The sequence below is a fragment of the Hemicordylus capensis genome, chromosome 11 (genome assembly GCF_027244095.1).
Source record: "Hemicordylus capensis ecotype Gifberg chromosome 11, rHemCap1.1.pri, whole genome shotgun sequence".
NCBI classification, from domain to species: Eukaryota; Metazoa; Chordata; class Lepidosauria; order Squamata; family Cordylidae; genus Hemicordylus; species Hemicordylus capensis.
This window is the reverse complement of record NC_069667.1, coordinates 162,722-178,892: the sequence shown is the minus strand read 5'-3', so window position 1 is coordinate 178,892 and position 16,171 is coordinate 162,722. Positions and strand designations below refer to the sequence as shown.

The 16,171-nt window shown below is 54.5% G+C and overlaps 1 protein-coding gene across 1 annotated transcript in view; it reads left to right on the top strand.

Moving 5' to 3' along the window:
• The window catches only part of EDA (ectodysplasin A), a 76,169-nt gene that overhangs the window by 9,378 nt on the left and 50,620 nt on the right, over positions 1 to 16,171 (top strand). The window contains exon 3 of the mRNA XM_053274072.1: positions 4,125 to 5,038. Within this exon, the coding sequence (XP_053130047.1) occupies positions 4,125 to 5,038 (914 nt within the window). The remainder of the gene's footprint in view (positions 1 to 4,124; positions 5,039 to 16,171) is intronic.

Here is a 16,171-nt window from a genome sequence, read left to right as displayed (position 1 = left end):
TGAGAAGAGTCTAACCCATTTTTTAAACTGCACCATGGCAAATGTCCAGTTAAGGGAGTTGGCTTTCATGATATCAAAAACAACAACAACAACAAAACCAGTTGTCACAGTGTCTTGATCTGAAGAAAGGTGTAGTCAGGTTTGCTTCTTGTAGCAACAACAGGTCTCATTAATAAGGGAAACAACATGAATTACCTTCCCTCTAGAAGTACTTCATGTACAGCAAAATCCTCGCTCCCCAAATAACATCCTTTGCCATCCCTTTGCTCTCCCAAACTAGATGCTCTAAAGTCGCCCCTGCTAGTTGGAGGGGAAAGTTAAAAGGGTGGGGTTTCCTCCCACCTCCAAGATATGCTTGAGCCAGTGTTCTGGTTTTCCTCGGGAATGCTGAGGGGAAAGGAGTTTACAGCACTTGTGAATGCAGGCCCAGGATGGCAGACACTCTGGTCAAGACAGAGAATGGTTTTGCATACACAGTGCAGGCAAAAATATGAGGGGGGTTTCCAGTGGAGAGATGGTAAGGGATTGGGGAACATAGGAAGAAAGAAGAAAAAGGAACTAAATATCACCAGACCAGAATGAAGCTGGATGGAGTTAGAAATAATAAAAATAAAAGTAGAGTACATAGAAATCTTGCCCCAGCTCCATGCAGGATGCTGAGGCAAAGGTTAGCATGCATTGCACTGGATACCAAAAGCGCTTCTTGCATTTTGTCATTCAAATATATAACTGGCATTGTCTAGAACAGTGTTTCTCAATGTTTTGGGAGTCATGGAACGGTACATTCTTTGTGCGTGGTTTCCCGGGCCAGCAGTTAGTAAAGGGGTCACCCCCCACAGGCACCCCCCAAAACCATTTCAAGCCGGAGGGGCACCACTGCTGGGAGCTCTCCGGAGCTCATTTCTAGGCAGGCAGCCCTTGCTGCTGGGATAACACTCATTTAGCTTTTCCGAAATGAACGTTATCCCAGCAGCAAGGGCTGCCTGCCTAGAAATGAGCTCCAGAGAGCTCCCAGCAATGGAGGCCCCCACCAGCTCAAAATTGTTTGGGGGAGGGGCATTAGATCCTCATGGACCAGCATGGACCGGTACTCAACTGCTCATGGACCGGTGGTTGAGATCTGGTCTAGAACACACATTGGACATCACATGACTCTTTCACCAATACAGCATGGCAGCTCTGAAAAGGTCCTGCTGGCATTTCACAGAAGATGAAGGTAAACTAGCCCACATAAACTTCTCCATCTTCCTCCAGGTGGCTGGGATAGAAATAGCAAAGTTATTAGCACCTCTGTCATCTTTCATCCTATGGAAGCGGCTGCTTCAGACCCAATTTCTGGCGGGCACCATTAGTCCAGACAGCCACAGGGCTGCCACAAGTGACCAAGAAGATCCAGTCTCTCACAGATTCCAGAACGAAGATAATTCTTCATCTGGCATAATTATCTCTTTGTAGCTGCATTTTCCAGTTGCTTCCAATTATCACCAAATAACATAAAAATGCTCATTCTATCATGAGTAATTTCCTTTTGGCTTGTTTAAATTAAAAAAGCTGTTCTGTGGCCTCTGGTCTCTCTGGCTCGAGGGCTCCTTTCTCACTAAGAGAACAAACCGAACCCCAGCGTGCCTTTGCTTCACCACACCAGACATCAACAGCCCCCATATCTGGAACGAACTGGAAGGCTCCCCAGGCCGGCTTCCGAGGATCCCCAGTGCCTCTGGCTGAGACATTCAAGCACAGAGGGCACAAGCCTGGACTGCCGGTGGGTGCTGATGAGACAAACCAGCTCAGCTCACCCGCCGGGAGGAGGAGGAGGAGGAGGAGGAGAGCAGCCCTGGGATTAGGACAGGCCGGGGCCATTCAGGCCAATGGCTCTTCTGCTCTTGGAAGCAGCAGCCATGTTCTTTTCCGAGGCGCAAGGCGGGTCACGGGGCAAAGGGCTGGCTGGGAGGCCTGCAGGCATCTGACTCAACATGTGCTGACGTCGCTTTTCTTGGCTAGGCAGAGGGCTGAGCTGAAATCCCCAAAATGTGGAAGCTGGCACACTCAATGGTGTCGGGTGCCAAATTGTGTTTTAATGAGGTGCTGAAAGTAGTCTGAGTAATTGTCATATTTACGAAACCTTCATTCGTACCTCAAATAGAATCCCTTTTTGAAACTCTTGACTGAGTCCGAGACTGGCAGGAGAGGGCTGGGCGTCTGCTGCCTCCTCATCCTGCCTATTGGGCTGCTCAAAAGGAGCAGCAAGCAAGAGCCCTTCACACAAGTGGAGCAGCACATCCCTTGTTGCCCGCAGCCAGGAAAAGGGAGGGATGCCACCTGGAGGAGGAGGAGGAGGCCAGGATGATGGGCCTGTTCCCAGCAGCAGGAAGGGCCTGGCCTCACCAGGGGTGACCCCTCTTGGCCACTCTCCCACCGGAGCAAGTGGCATCACTGGAGGCCTCTGCAGTCTGAAGGGCTGGAAGGTGTCTTTGCACCATTTCACAGCCTGGTCCTAAACATGTGGACTTGGACTCAAGTGTCTGATATAGCTGACTCCCCAACAAAAGTGCGAGGGATTCGTGCCGAAGGGCATGACCCTAGACACAGCTGAGAACAAGCCCCCTGGCAAGAGCGAATGGCTCACTGGCCAAAGGAGCTTGAGTCTGCTGACTCCTCTTCCGGACCGCCAGAGGCACTGCCTTCACTCTCCCTCCTCTCGTCCAGCTTCTCTTCAGCTGGTGTGAGATATGGTCATCTCCTGAAAGAGCAAAATCCCTTCCCCCTGAGGCAGGCCTCCTCTGAGGTCTCCATTCATGCCTTGGGCCTCATCCAGCTGCCCTGTTGACCACAGTGGGTCTCGCTTTTAAGAAAACCTGCCTGGAGTCTGGATGTGTGCCTGGAGCGTGTTGTGGGTGCTGGGTGTTATTCGGTGCCAGAGCGAAAGAAAGGGGGCTGCTTGGCAGGGGTCTCCTTGAGACCAGCCTGTGCACTGCTTGTGCCTGCAGCTCCCATACAGAAACCCCCCCCTTGGCCGCTAGACTGAGCAGCATGAGGTCTGGAAATAGCTCTTCCCCACTTTCTGTCTAGCATCAACAATGCTCAGGAGCCACACTCTCCAGGTTGCAGGCAGGGCTCTTTCTACAAGGGCCACGTAAGAGTGGACACAAAGCAAGGTAGACGCTGTAAAGAAGGCAGGGTAGAAGGCAGGGGGGGTCTCTCCCTCCCACCACGTCCTCTTCTACATCACCCATGGGCAGAATCGGGCCAGGAGGGAGCCCTTTAAACCCCACCTATTCCTCTGTCCATTCCTGTCAAATCTGATTTGAAATTGGCCAGATTCGAAGCCCTCCTGTCTGGCCTGATTCCGAGCCTATCCGGGGCCTCCTTCTGCTTGTGGGTCAGAAGCAGGGAAGGAGGGGCCCTACAATCACTTAGGGGTGACGGCCCCTCCCTCAGCTCTGGCCTTTGACCAGTTCAAAGCACTTCCACCCTGTTGCTTCCAAGGTCCCCAGATGCTGTTGTACTACAACTCCCATCACACCCTGCCGCAAGGGTTCTGCCATGATGGCTGGGTGTGGTGGGGATTAGTCAACAAGATCTGAAGCCCCAAGGCTGGGAATCTCTTCTTCTAGCACTGCCAGAACAAATCTTGGGGCGCAGCTGGGGAGCTTGCCTTGAGGAGTGGCCTCCACCCTCCAGTGACAGAGCGAGCAGAAGAACAGTAGCTAAGGAGGCCCCGGCAGGGCTGGCCATGCGCAGCACTTGGGGAGTTGGGGTGGGCCAAGACGTCTTGGGGGGAGGCTGGAATGATCTCAGCAACCCAAGTGTGCAAGACACGGAGACCCCCCCCCAGGGCCCTGCCCCCAGGGACCCTCTGGAGGGCGGGGGGCCCTGGCCTGGAGCGCCCCTCACTTCCCCTCCTTGCTGCCCCAGAGGCACTCTTCCCCCAGGACTTCCGGCGATGTGCAGGGCCTCCACACCACCTGGGGCCCCCCCAATCCTCTTCTGTTTGTCCCAGGTGGTGTGGCTGCACAGTGGATGATGCTTAATTTGCAGGGCAGGGGGGCCTCCCAAGGCCTTGAGGTCCAGGCTCCAAAAGGACCTAGGGGCACCTCTGGTTGCCCGCCCCCCAACACACACAGGCCGAGGAGAGCAGAGCCACCGGCCCGTCGCCCACGCCCCGCTGCCTGCAAACGGCAAGGCCCGCCTTCCTTCCCTGCCTCCACGGGGGCAGCAAGGGCCAGGCACGGGCACTTCTCCGATCCCGATCCCCGCAGAGTCGGGAGCGCAGCAGTTGGCGGCGGCGCCCAGGAGACCTGCTGCCGGACTCGGCGTGGCGGAACTGGCAAGCGCTCTGCACGCGCTCCGGAGCCCCTCCGCTGGCATCCCACTGCCCGGGGCTGGACGTGCCCTCCTGCCCGCCCGCTCGGGGCAAGCCAAGGAGGCGGCGGCGCGCTCGGCTGCACCGCCGGGGAGAGGCGCGTGCCCGCTCACACGGGCGCCTCCAGGCCGCGCGGGGCAGGGATCTGGGCCGGCAGGCGGGCCGGCGGCGGCTGCTCCTCCTCCTGGAGGGCGGGCGAGGGCGGGCGCAGGGCTCCTCCTCCGGCCGGGAGCGGGGGCATCTGGAGGCGGCCGCCGCGGAGGAGGAGACGGACGGCGAGGGAGCGAGAGGCGAGGATGCGGCGGGCGCCTCGGCAGCAGCAGCAGCGGCAGCAGCACCAGTAGCCGCCGCGGCCGGCAGCCAGGCGCCATGGGCTCCGACCGGAGCAAGGCGCCGCCGCCGCCGCCGCCCAAAGCGACGGGCGAAGCAGCAGCGGCGGGGAGCGGGGCGGAGGGCTGCGCGTGCGGGCGGCGGGGCTGGGGCGTGTGGCGGGCGCTGCTGGGCTTCTTCGCGCTCTCGCTGGCGCTGCACCTCCTCACGCTCGGCTGCTACCTGGAGCTGCGCTCCGAGCTGCGCCGCCCCGCCCAGCCGCCGCCCGCCCGCCGCTGCTGCAGCCCGGCCCCCGCGGCCGCGCCGCCTCCGGCGCCCCCGCAGCAGCGCGTCGGCCGCCAACAGGTGGGTCCCTCGCGCGGGCGCTTCTCCTCCTCCTCCTCCGGGGCTCACTCTCGTGGCTGCTGCCGAGGCCAGCTAGCCCACCTCTTCCCGCGCGGCCGGAGCGGGTGCCTGGCTGGCCCCTCGCCCCACCCCCGGAGGACTCGCCTTCCCGGCAGGGCAGTGGCTCGGAAGCCTCCGTCTGAGGACCCTCCGTGGCTTCGTCGCAGGACTCCCGCCCCCGCCCTTTCTCCGGGAAGTTCTGCCCTCCCGCCGCTCGGACTCGGCCCTCTGAGCACCCCCCTCCGCGTGGCTTCCTAGGCTGACTTGGCTGCGGAGACCCTTCGGGCTGTGGGGCGCGCGCGCCTGCCTTGAGGGTTGGGGGGTCCCGTCATGGGGCCTCCGGGCACCTTAAAGGCGAGGGGGAGGGGGCCTTGGTCGAAGCTTCGGCGCTCCAGTTCCTCCTCCGGCGGGGATCTCTCAAGCAGTGAGAAGAAGGGTGCGGAAAGGGCGTCCTCGGGAGACCCAGCCCGGTGCGCGCGCGCGCGGGGGGGGGATCTCCAGTAGCTGGACCTTGAGGCGCGGGCTGGAGGGAGCAGCCCACAAGCACGGGAGAGAGGCCCACGGTGCCAGACCAGGGACCCCCACCTCCAACTGCCCCCCTGCGGGGCACCTGCACGACAAAGTGGCACCACTTTGGCACAAGCGTGGAAAGGCTCCGCTCTTGGAAGGGTTCGCTGCTGCTGCTGCTGCTGCTGCTGCGTTCTCGGGAGGCAGGATTGGGAGCCTCCCTGCAGCTGGCTGGAAGTTTCGGGCCGGCACCTCCCCCCCCGCCCCCACTCAGCGCGCCGGCCCTGCCTGCTGCTTCCTGCCTTTTGGATGCAAAGTGAGCGGGAGGTGACCTTCCCCGACCTCTCCAGGCAGTGGCTTCGGAAGCAAGTGCCTGCGATGAGTTTAGACGTGCGGCTTCCCAAGCAGGAGGCGATGGGCGAAGAGCGTGTGTCTGAAGGTGTGCCGTGAGCCCAGAGAGGAGGGGTCCATCCTGGAGACGGCGTTGCTGAGAGAGGCTCCTCTCTTGCGCCAAAGGAGGTGCATCTGCCTCCCAGCAGCGGCTCTGGAGGCTCCTCGCTCCCCTGCGCTGGGGAGGCAGATGCAAACCCCCCCCCCCCATTAGGAGGAGCAGCTATTACTTTGGTCCACAAATGTGGCTGTTTGGAAGACGATCATTGTTGATCCTCCAAGGGTTTTCCTTTCAACTTGAAGAAGCACTTTCTCCAGGTGGGGAGTACGCCCTCCACCCTTGCCCCCCCCCACACACACTTCCTTGCTTACTTGGGGATTGGGGTGGCTCCCACAGCCCCAGTGCTGGACTGAGTCCGTCTGGGCACAAGGGGTGTGCCTGCTGCTGCTGCCGCCACGTCTCTGGGGCAAAAGGGCTTTGCCTTGCAGTGGGGCGGGGTGTGTGTGTGGGGGTGTCTGCTCTAGCCACTGGGCATGAAATGCTTTGCACAAGTGCAGGAATGTCCGGCAGTTGGACGCAGGAACAGACTGAAGTGGCTGAGTGTGTGCTCTTCTCCCCCCCCCGCGGAAGGATGTTAACCACGTAAACTAGTCTGCAGGTTGGGATGCTAAGTTGTGGTTAAGGTTTCCAATTGTCAAACGTTGTGCACATGATAGTGATTTGCTTAGTAAAGATCAGCCAGTCCTCCTGGCATGCTTGTTCCCAACTACCAGCAGGGTTTTGTTCCATTCTGCTGGCCCAAATTCAAGTCCTTTGCAGGGCATCTGGCTTCCCAAGAGTGCTTTTGCTTTTGGGCCAAGTAGGAGCAGTGGCAGCCTGCTCCCAGCAGAGACCAACGGGACTCCTGTGCATGTTTACTCAGAAGTCCGTCCCGGTGGACTCCCGGTGAGCGTGCACAGGATTGCCGACTTCATGGATGGTGTGGAGGGGGTCGTCCTCCTGTGCTTTTTTGCACCAGTCCTGTTGCTTGACTCCACTGCCTCTGCTGGGACATCTGCTAATCATCTCTCTGGAGACCTTGATGCCCGCCTGTGTTTTGCGATTCAACTGCTGTTCAGCTAACACTGTGGTGAGAATATACCAATGGCTTTCATCCCCCACGCTTAGGCAGAGCTTGCTTTTAGCAGGGGTCTGGAGTAGCTGTTTGCCTGACTTCCAGCAACCTTGCCAGCAGAAGTCTGTTACCATATGCAATTCGATACTTCAAACGGAGTTTCCTGCCTTTTTTAGGGGTGAGTGAGTCTGCAGTGACAGTCTGCACAGATCTCTGTAACTGGACAGAGCGATTCTATTGACCGAAGACTGTTTGGCAGAGTTTCAAGAATGATATCATGAAAGGAGTGTGATCTAATGGCCTGACAGCACTTGGCTTTCTTACCTTAGATTAGAAAGTAGTTGGTCTCCTCTCCCTCTCCTCACTTAATTCACCGGCAACAATATCTCCCTTGGGAATGGGGTTTCTCGGTCTTCCGGCCACCTTGCGATCCGAGTGGTGGCTCGATTCATGCTCTAGTGAGATGTGGGCCTTCGGTCACTGTCTGTCGGCTTCTTTTAAGACCTGGATGTGTCCTGTTTGTTCTAAGATCTGTGCAGCTGTCTTTGAGGACGGGTGGAGGTTTACTCCTAGGGAAGCATCAGTGCCTCTCTCATGGGCACACGTTTGTGGAGAACTCTGCTGCATTATGCACCTCCTGTGATGCTTTGGGGCATCCTCAGGCTTTCCATAGCTGTCTGTGTCTTTGCCACGGAGGCTTACAGGATGCTCGAGCAGCAGCTGCCAGGAGTGGCTTCATGAAATGCTCTCGTGGGCTCCCTCTGGACTCTGCTCGGTGGACTCTGAGCAACGGACACTCAAGATGCATCGGGTCCACAGGGCAGAGTGCCTTGGCTGTGCTGGATCCGTTGCTGTGCATAGACGTCTGTAGCGGCAAGTAGCTTGTAGCTTAAAAGCCATCATGGTACTGGGGTGATGCGTGCCACTGTCTGCACAGGTCTTGGAAGAGCAGGGGGAATCTTTCCATTCATTGATGACAAAATCACTGCACTGACTTTAAGAAAAACATCCTGTCTGTCTGGAAGAGGCGTGAGTCCTGATGGAGGTCGCCAGCAGAATGGCTTGTGCTGGACCGCGACTGCAGGGACATTGTCTCTTGCAGCCGTCCTTGCCCTGACCATGGCAGAGGGTGCCGGGGATGGTTGAGGCCCACCTAATCGCTCTTCCTCCACCGGCGGATATTTTCTGCCTGGAGCCATGCTGGGGCCGCCTGTCCTGCTGGCTTAGCAGCCACAGTGCCACCTCCTTGCCCACAGCTGCCAGGCGGCTTCGTCTCCCTGGCTCCTGGCCTAGTCCTTGCTCTGCCACTCGGCCTGCTGCCTTCTCCCTGGCAGCCCTTGTGGGTCCAGCTGGGATGTCCCTCGGAGGGGCTGGGGCGGGGCTGCAGCCCAGAGTGGATGAGCGTGTTCTCCAGCTTACCTGGGTGAGAGGGTGAGGGAGACGGAGCCCCCAGGAAGCCGCGTGAGCCCTGGCCTTCGGGGCCAAACTCTGTGCCCGAGCCAGAGCAGATCACTGGGTGCCAGCTGTGCCCACTGGCCTTGCAGCCCATCACTGGCTGCTGGGTCCTGGGGATGCTCCGAATTGACAAGAGGAGGCCCTGCAAGCCCGGAGTCCGCCTGCCTGTGCTGTCTGGAGAAGAAATGGGGAGAAAGTGGCCCTCTGCAGCAGCAGCTGCTGCCTGAGCCCAGCCTGACGGTGCTTCCCGCTCTCCCGTGGCATCAGGCTGGTGCTGCTCTTTTCCTGCCGCAGGGGGAGAAAAGGGCCTGCCAGAAGCCGCCCTGGGCGTAGCGTGCAGAACCGAGGGAGACTCTCTGTGCTCCAGTGTCGGCGGAGGCTGTGGTTTCCCATGCGGCGAGTGAGCCTTGGCCAGCCCCAGGACCACTGGCCACAGGAAGAGCAGCCGGGAAGCCTTTGCTTCTGGCTTGGAGGGAGCCTGAGTTACGCAGGCTCTGCCAGCTCAGTGGAGGCTGTGGCTTGAAGCCAGCCTCCGAGCCCGGAGTTTGTGCGTAAGGCAAAACTGTGGCTTGCTTCAAACCAGAGGCAACAACTCCTCCCACCACCACCACCCTGCCCCGCCAATTGCACATGAAAGAGGCAGTTGGGGAAATGCACCCGCCCAGGGCTTGCAGAAGTTCATTCAGGGGCTGGGAGGCCACGGTTGCTCAGTCCATCTGAACTGGGCCTCTGTGCTGCTGCCACTGGAAAAGGGCTTTGGAGACCATGGTGGGCATCTGGTGGCTGATCACAACTGGCAACATGCAAAGGACTCACCACCACAAAAATGCTCTGCAGCGCTGTGCAACTTTCTTATGCCCCAGCTTGTAGATGCCGGGGAACTGGCACAGAAAGCAGAAGAAAGGCTTTACCTCTCCCCGCCCCCATAAACAGGCCACTTCAATGGGGGGGGGGAAGGGGGGAAGCCTGGAAGTGTTTCATTGTTGACCGAGAGCAACCGCAGGATATGGTTGCTTGATTGGCAGCTGGTTTGGGGCGGAAAGTAGTTGGGTGGTGGGTTTGGGGCAGACAAGAGTTGAAACGGAATAAGCTATTTGGAAATCAATGTGGCTTGCTTGGAAGCACTTTTCCTTGGCTGGGCCTCCTTTTTTCAATCTCGATTGGCTTGTCTTTAGAGTATTCCGTTGTGAGCTTGGCCTGCATAAACAGCGAGCCCTTGGCAGCATCTTGAGACATCAGGGGAGCTGCCGTGTAGTGTGTTTGCATTTCTCGGTTGCCTCCTGGATCTCTGTTGTGCTCGACTTTGTCCCGAAGCTTGCGAGATGATAGGGGTGTCAGCAGGCAGAGGCCCAGAGCTTTCTGGCTTGGGGGGGGGTCTGCAGAAAGTAGGGTGGGAGATGTTCAGTCTTCTGCTGATTTTTCAGGTGAAAGGGATCTCTCTCTGCCTGAGGGCTTAGAGCTGCTGCCTGATAGATCAGACCCTCATGGGCCAGGGACCCTCCTGTGGTCAGGGAACTTCTCCTGTGTCCACTTGGTCGTGGCTGTGATGGAGACTCCTCCCCAGGCCACGTGCCAGGATCCACACTAGTGAACTTCATTTTCCTAAAACAAAAAGCAGTTTGGGCAAAGTGGCTTTGGGTGCTTCATATGACTCTGGCAAAGTCTGGATTGGGTCGTGTGGCAGACCAGCATAAAATCTCGTTTGAGGCTCAGGGTCAGCAGCCAAGTATCCTTGCTGTCCCTCAGGTTCATGGGTCTGATTCACAAACTGCAGGCAAGTATGCCCCCAGATGTGCTCTTGGGCCAAGAGGCCTCCTCAGTTCTGATGACTCGGTTTAGCTGACAGCCCCTTGGAGGACGTGTTCAGATCTGGCAGATACAGGCAAATACCGGAGCACAACGGCTTGGTTCGGAGCCAGGTAGCTAGACCTTAGCTCTGGGTGGAGTCCTGCTGCAGGCAGTTAGCTGGAAATGGGGCCCTAGGAAGACCCGGGGCCAGGCAGGGGAGGGCTGGAGCAGCACTGTAAGCAAGGGGGCTGCTGGGCCCAGAGCTTAGCCACCCCGGGCCGTCTTGGAGGCCCCAGCGGTTGGGTGCTCCTTTAGAGCAGGTCGGCTGAGAAGCCAGAATCCAGGGACGAAATGTTCTAAATGTGCTCTCCGCCCTGCCACCAAGTCTGGAGTGTTGTTTTTTCACTTTATCTATTAAAACCCCACAACATGATGTGATGTCAGTCCAAAGAAATCTCTGATGTCCTCTTGCCCAGGCTGAAATCTTGAGGAGGAAAGTTGGAAAGCGCAAAGTGGGGGGAGCAAGGGTTGGACTCTGGCACTCGATACAGCCGCCCGTGGTTCTGAAATGGTCTGACCAGCAGCCATGTCTCATTCTCATGGCTTGCCTTTTACTTTCACATCCTGTTTTTACACATCACTAGGAGTCCAAGGCTAACAAAAGTTCAAACAATTCAGCTTTAAGACAATGGAACAATAAACAGCCGAGCAGAAGTAGCGGATCAAATGCAGGGGGTGGGCAGTGTGCCTGTGGAGCACGCACCCCTCCCTGTGTGCGGTGCTTGGAGGACGCTGGGCCTCTCCAGCCACAATGCCCCCTCCTGGGAACTTCTCACACCCCGCCCAGCAAAGCAACGATGAGCTTGAGAGAGCCATTGCCTAAGACCGCTTCAGCAGAAAAGAAGGCTTCTGCTTCGTGTTCAGAGGAGGTCTGCCTTGTCCTCCAGGTGGCCGTGCTGGAAGCAGAGTGCTGGTTTCTGTCTTGCAGCCTGGTGTGATCTCTTCAGTGGGCAGCCGCCTGCTTAACTAGCAGTTACCATTCAGGCAAGAATTTGCTTCTAATGGGAACTGTCACATCTCGTCTTCAGTCTGTGTCTGCTGTGTGTTTTCAGGGTGTCTCTTTGAGATTCTTCAAAGAAACAAATTTGTAGGCTGAAGAGTAATCCTGGCTTCAGGTACAGACCCCGGGGGAGAATGTGCACACCTTGTTTTATTGCAAAGACTGATCTAACACAAGGCTTCCTGGGTCCTGGTTTCTGCCTCCAGCTTGGGTTCAGCATGAGGTGGGAGATGTAAACCAGTCGGGAAGAAGAAGTCCTTGCATATGAACATTGCGGGACTCCTAAAATAAATCTGTGCCGTGCAAGTGAATCTTTGGCAGCTTACTGCATGGATACCTGGCTTTCCTGAGTATCCCAGTTATTTGGTGGGCTGAGGACAGCTGTTCTTTGATGCTTCTTTCCCTAAGATGGGCAACTGGTCAGTGAAATGGACACAGGCTTCCCTTTGGGGTGCTTCGTTTCAAAATGCTTCTAAAAACCTTCCAACAACCTCTAGAAATACAGGAAAAATGTCAACACCCGTTAAAGTTCAGCCTTCTGGAAATCTCAAGCTGCTTAGCGGAGAAGGTCAGGGCTCAAGAAGGTGTTAAATGGTGCGTTGAGCCCTGAATGGAAGTCTTCTGATTGAATGGAACATGGCTGCAGAATTCCCCCTGACCAGACTCACTTGCAGTAACTTGGTAACAACCGCGCAGAATCTTTGCCACTTAAGCTGTTCTTTAATATGCTTGCAGAAGATCCAAGAGGTGCTTGCCTGAAGGAATTGCTTGCAGACTTGCTGTCAGTTTTAAGAGCTGACATGATCTCTACTACTGAGCCTGCAGGTATTGCTTTCCAAACTTGGCAACAGTCCACAAGCCTCTGCTAAAAGCATAGTAGACAATGCCAGGATGAAACCCCTCAAAACCTAGTCTGACATTGGGTGTGCTTCCTCTCTCTGTTTATGACAGTACCAGATGGACACTGGGCAGCATGCAGCCCAGCTAGCTGTGACTGAGCACCATTGACATCGGTGAAACAGGCTAGTTTCATGACTAGCTCAAGTCCTATGAGTTTCAGTGACACTTATTCAGGATGCTGCCTGCTACATGCTTGGATTGCAATCCGCAAAGCGCTTGTGATTATATATGATTATGGACTTTAGAGCCTGCCTTTCCAAGCATGGTGGCCCACAGGATTAAAGTTGGATACCAGATACAATACAATCAAAATTATAAAGGTAGAGAAGTCAAGACATGATGGATTTAGAATCATTCATCAAAGGCCTTCCTAGCTAGCCAGAGGTTGAGTAGCCAGGCAGCCTGGAAGCCAGGTGAATATCATGTGGCAAGGAGTTCCATATTATAGGGACCAACACACACACATACTCAAATGTCTGATGTTTTTGGAATGTGTGAGTCCCTCCTTCAGCTGATGTTTAGCATCATAGAGTGGGGAAGAGGTAGCCTGATTCCAGGCTGCTGCTAACACGTGCTTAGCCCTGATGCCTTGGGTAAGACTCCTGAGGTCTTTTGATTGGATGTGAATGATTAAGAGCACACATTGTAAGGCCATGGATGGGTTAGCCCCTTTGGTGCAGGCTGCTCCTTTGAGGGGTTGTTTTGCCCCTATCAAGTAGCCCTGTTCAATATTTTTTTAAAATTGAAATACTGCTGACGGTGCCCGAGTGCTTTCTAGTAGTGCCCCCAGCTGAAACTGCTGACTATGCCAAAAGCATGGTGGAAGTGGCCACTAGCAGAACGGGTGGAGGGACCCCCTCCCTCTTGCCCCTGCTCGAGGCAGATTCTCAGTTGTCCTCAAAGTGTCCAGCGAAGACTGACTGCTTGACCCACACTTTTGGCTAATGATTTGTGCCCTTGGTGGGTTTGTGTGTGTGTTTAATTGCCTCTTTCTGTGAGCCATCTTGAATTTCATGACGTGATGGGAAAGAGGCAGAGAGAGAACCTGGCTGTCTCAAGGGGAGAGAGTCCGTCCCAAGCAGCTTCCGGCTTCCAGCACTGATCAGTGAGATGCCCCAGTGGGCACCAAAGAAGCAGCTTGACCCTTCTGAGTAGTTCTGGTACTCCGGAAGAATGAGTGTGTGAACAGGCAGCCACTGCGGCTAACAGGCATCAATAGGCCTCAGTGGAACCTCTTTAAAGAACCGCTGAAGTTGGTGGCCAGATCCTAGGGCAGTGAATTTAATAAGTGATGCCTTGTGGGAAAGAGAGCTTCCTCCTGTCAGTTCTCCAGCTGCTGCTGAACCAGGAGTGCCTAAATATTCCTGCCAGTTTTAATTGTCTATAAGATTTCTTTCCCGTGGAAGAGGGAAATAGATAGTTCATGTACACCAGAGATGCCAAAGGTCTCAAAGCAAGCTCTGGCGCTGGGATCCAAGATTCAGTTCTTCTTCTTTGGTTTCAGTGGCTCTTGGCTGCTTCAGGCTGTTTACAGAAGTAACTGACACTGCCTGCCCAGCAGCGGTAGTGTGGCCTTGATCCGTGTGCGGATGTGAGGTGGTTCTTCTGAGAGAAGGTGCTGTGGAGGTGGAACTTAGTCAGGTCCTGAGTGTATAAAGTTCATCCAGTTCTTGGCACTCTTTCTGGTGCCTTTGGGCTTTATGGAAGGAATCCAGGAAATCAGTTTTGAGATCGGCATAGTCTCTAAGAGTTCTGAATTCTTGCCAGCCATTACCTATTTCCAAAGGAAGTCTAAACTATTTCAAATAATCTTCTGGTTCAATTTGTTTCACACAAATGAGCTTTTCATAACAAGTGACCCAAGTCTGCTTTGACTCCTCATTTTTTAAAATGGAATCATACATTTCTTATCCATTATGATTCTGATAGGGATTTGCTCAAAACTGCAGTCATGTTAGACTAAACTATTAGTGAACATAGGAAGCTGCCTTCTACCAAGTCAGACAATTGGTCCCATTTTGTAGGCAGGAGTCTCTCTCAGCCTTATCTGGAGATGCTGCCAGGGAGGGAACTTGGAACCTCCTACATGCAAGCATGTGGGTGCTCTTCCCAGAGTGGCCCCATCTCCTGAGGGGAATATCTTGCAGTTCGCTCACACGTGTATCTGTGCAGGACCCACACTGTGCCTATTGGTTTTCCAGTGGGTTGCATCAGTGGCTGCTTTCACTCTGGGTCTTGGTGATAAGTGTGCCATCAGGACGTTCCTAGTTCTGTCATCTGCCCTTCCAAGATCTCACTTCTGCACTAATAGACTTCTTCCAGGACAAGAAAGTGTGCCCTGCAGACAAAGATATCTGCATGTCCTGATAACCATGATGACCTGGGACTTGTGTTTTCTCTCTCTAAAATTTAAAGTCGGGAGTTTAAGAAAACAAGTCCTATCCCAAACAGCAGCTGGCAGAAACTTGCCCCAGCGAAGCTCATCCACTCTCTGTGCAGCACAAAGACGAGGAAGCTTGCATCCCTTTAAACATGAGGGTATTTGAGGCAGACGTCATGTTTTACTTACTCCATTTCTCCTGAGAAGGTGGTAAAAGAATTGGATGTGGCAACAACCCTCTTCTTGTCAGGACTTTAACTGGCACATTGAGGGCTTGATTAAAAGGTACTGTATGTACTTATAGTACCTTTTGGCTTTGCTTTCCTATTTGTAGTGGTAAAAAATGCAGCTGAGAATAAGCATAGATGATATTTGCTTTATCAAAACATCTGTCAATCTGGGCCATGTGTGTGTCTGCGTGCGCTTGATGAGCATTCCCTAATTAAGAATTTCCACACGTGGACATTCTGTGCATTCTGAAAGCAAGGACTTGATGTGTCCTAATTTGCAGCCAAGTTAAGCTTCACAATGCTTGGGGAGGGGAGTTCAGTCTTCATGTGGATATTCCTTGAGCCCCAGAAAAGTAGCCAATTCCCTTCCTTGCCTGTCTTGGCCTCTCTTGTTGGGGCTCCAACTCAGCCAGGAAGGGAGGCTTGGTGGAAAGATCAGCCTCATTGCCTCTCCAACGGTTCAGGAGTGCTCAGTAGTGGCTGCTTCCTCCTTCATGTCTTCCTGAGTTCTCTCAGGAGCAGAGCCAGTGAGGCTCTGCGGACCTTGGTGTCTCTTTACTCTGAGATTATCCACGATTACCCTTTTTTGTGCTAGATTCTCAGGACTTCAGCTTTAGTGTTAGACATCCTGAGGTTTTGCTTCACTCATAAAGGACCACTTCATTGACCTGGCCTTGCAATTAGAAGAACAAAAAACAAATCAAACCCAAGACTTCCATAGCTGGTTCAGTTTAGACTTGTCTGAAGTTCTTTCAACTCTTAAACCTTGGAGCATAATCTTTGCCCTTTCTATGCATTTGATAGACTAGCGTCTGACATCCCAGCAGATGGTGAGGAAGGTGAACTTGCTGCTGGTGCGGCTAATCCAGCAGAAAGCTGTTCTGTGTCCCTGTGCGGCTCCTGCCTTCCTCTGGCTCCCCCGGCATTACCCTCTGGAAGAGCAGCAGACCTGCTCACCAAGTTTCAAGCTATGGCTTCCAGATTCTTGTTTTGCACCAATCAGGCAATTTGGATTGGACTAATGTCTAGTCTGGATTTCTGTTTTGTTGAGCTTTTGTGGTTTACAGTGATTTTATTAAAGCCATATTTTCTGCTTTGTATTACGAGTATGGGTATTAAGTTGAGCTGTAGAACTTTACTACTGGTTAATTTTCTGAAGGAGCGAACTGTATGTTACTTCTCAGGATCTCATTCATAACCTAACAGCTCTATGCAACTGTAAATGCTGTTTATAATATTGATGCCCTGCCTTTCCATCATTTAAAACAA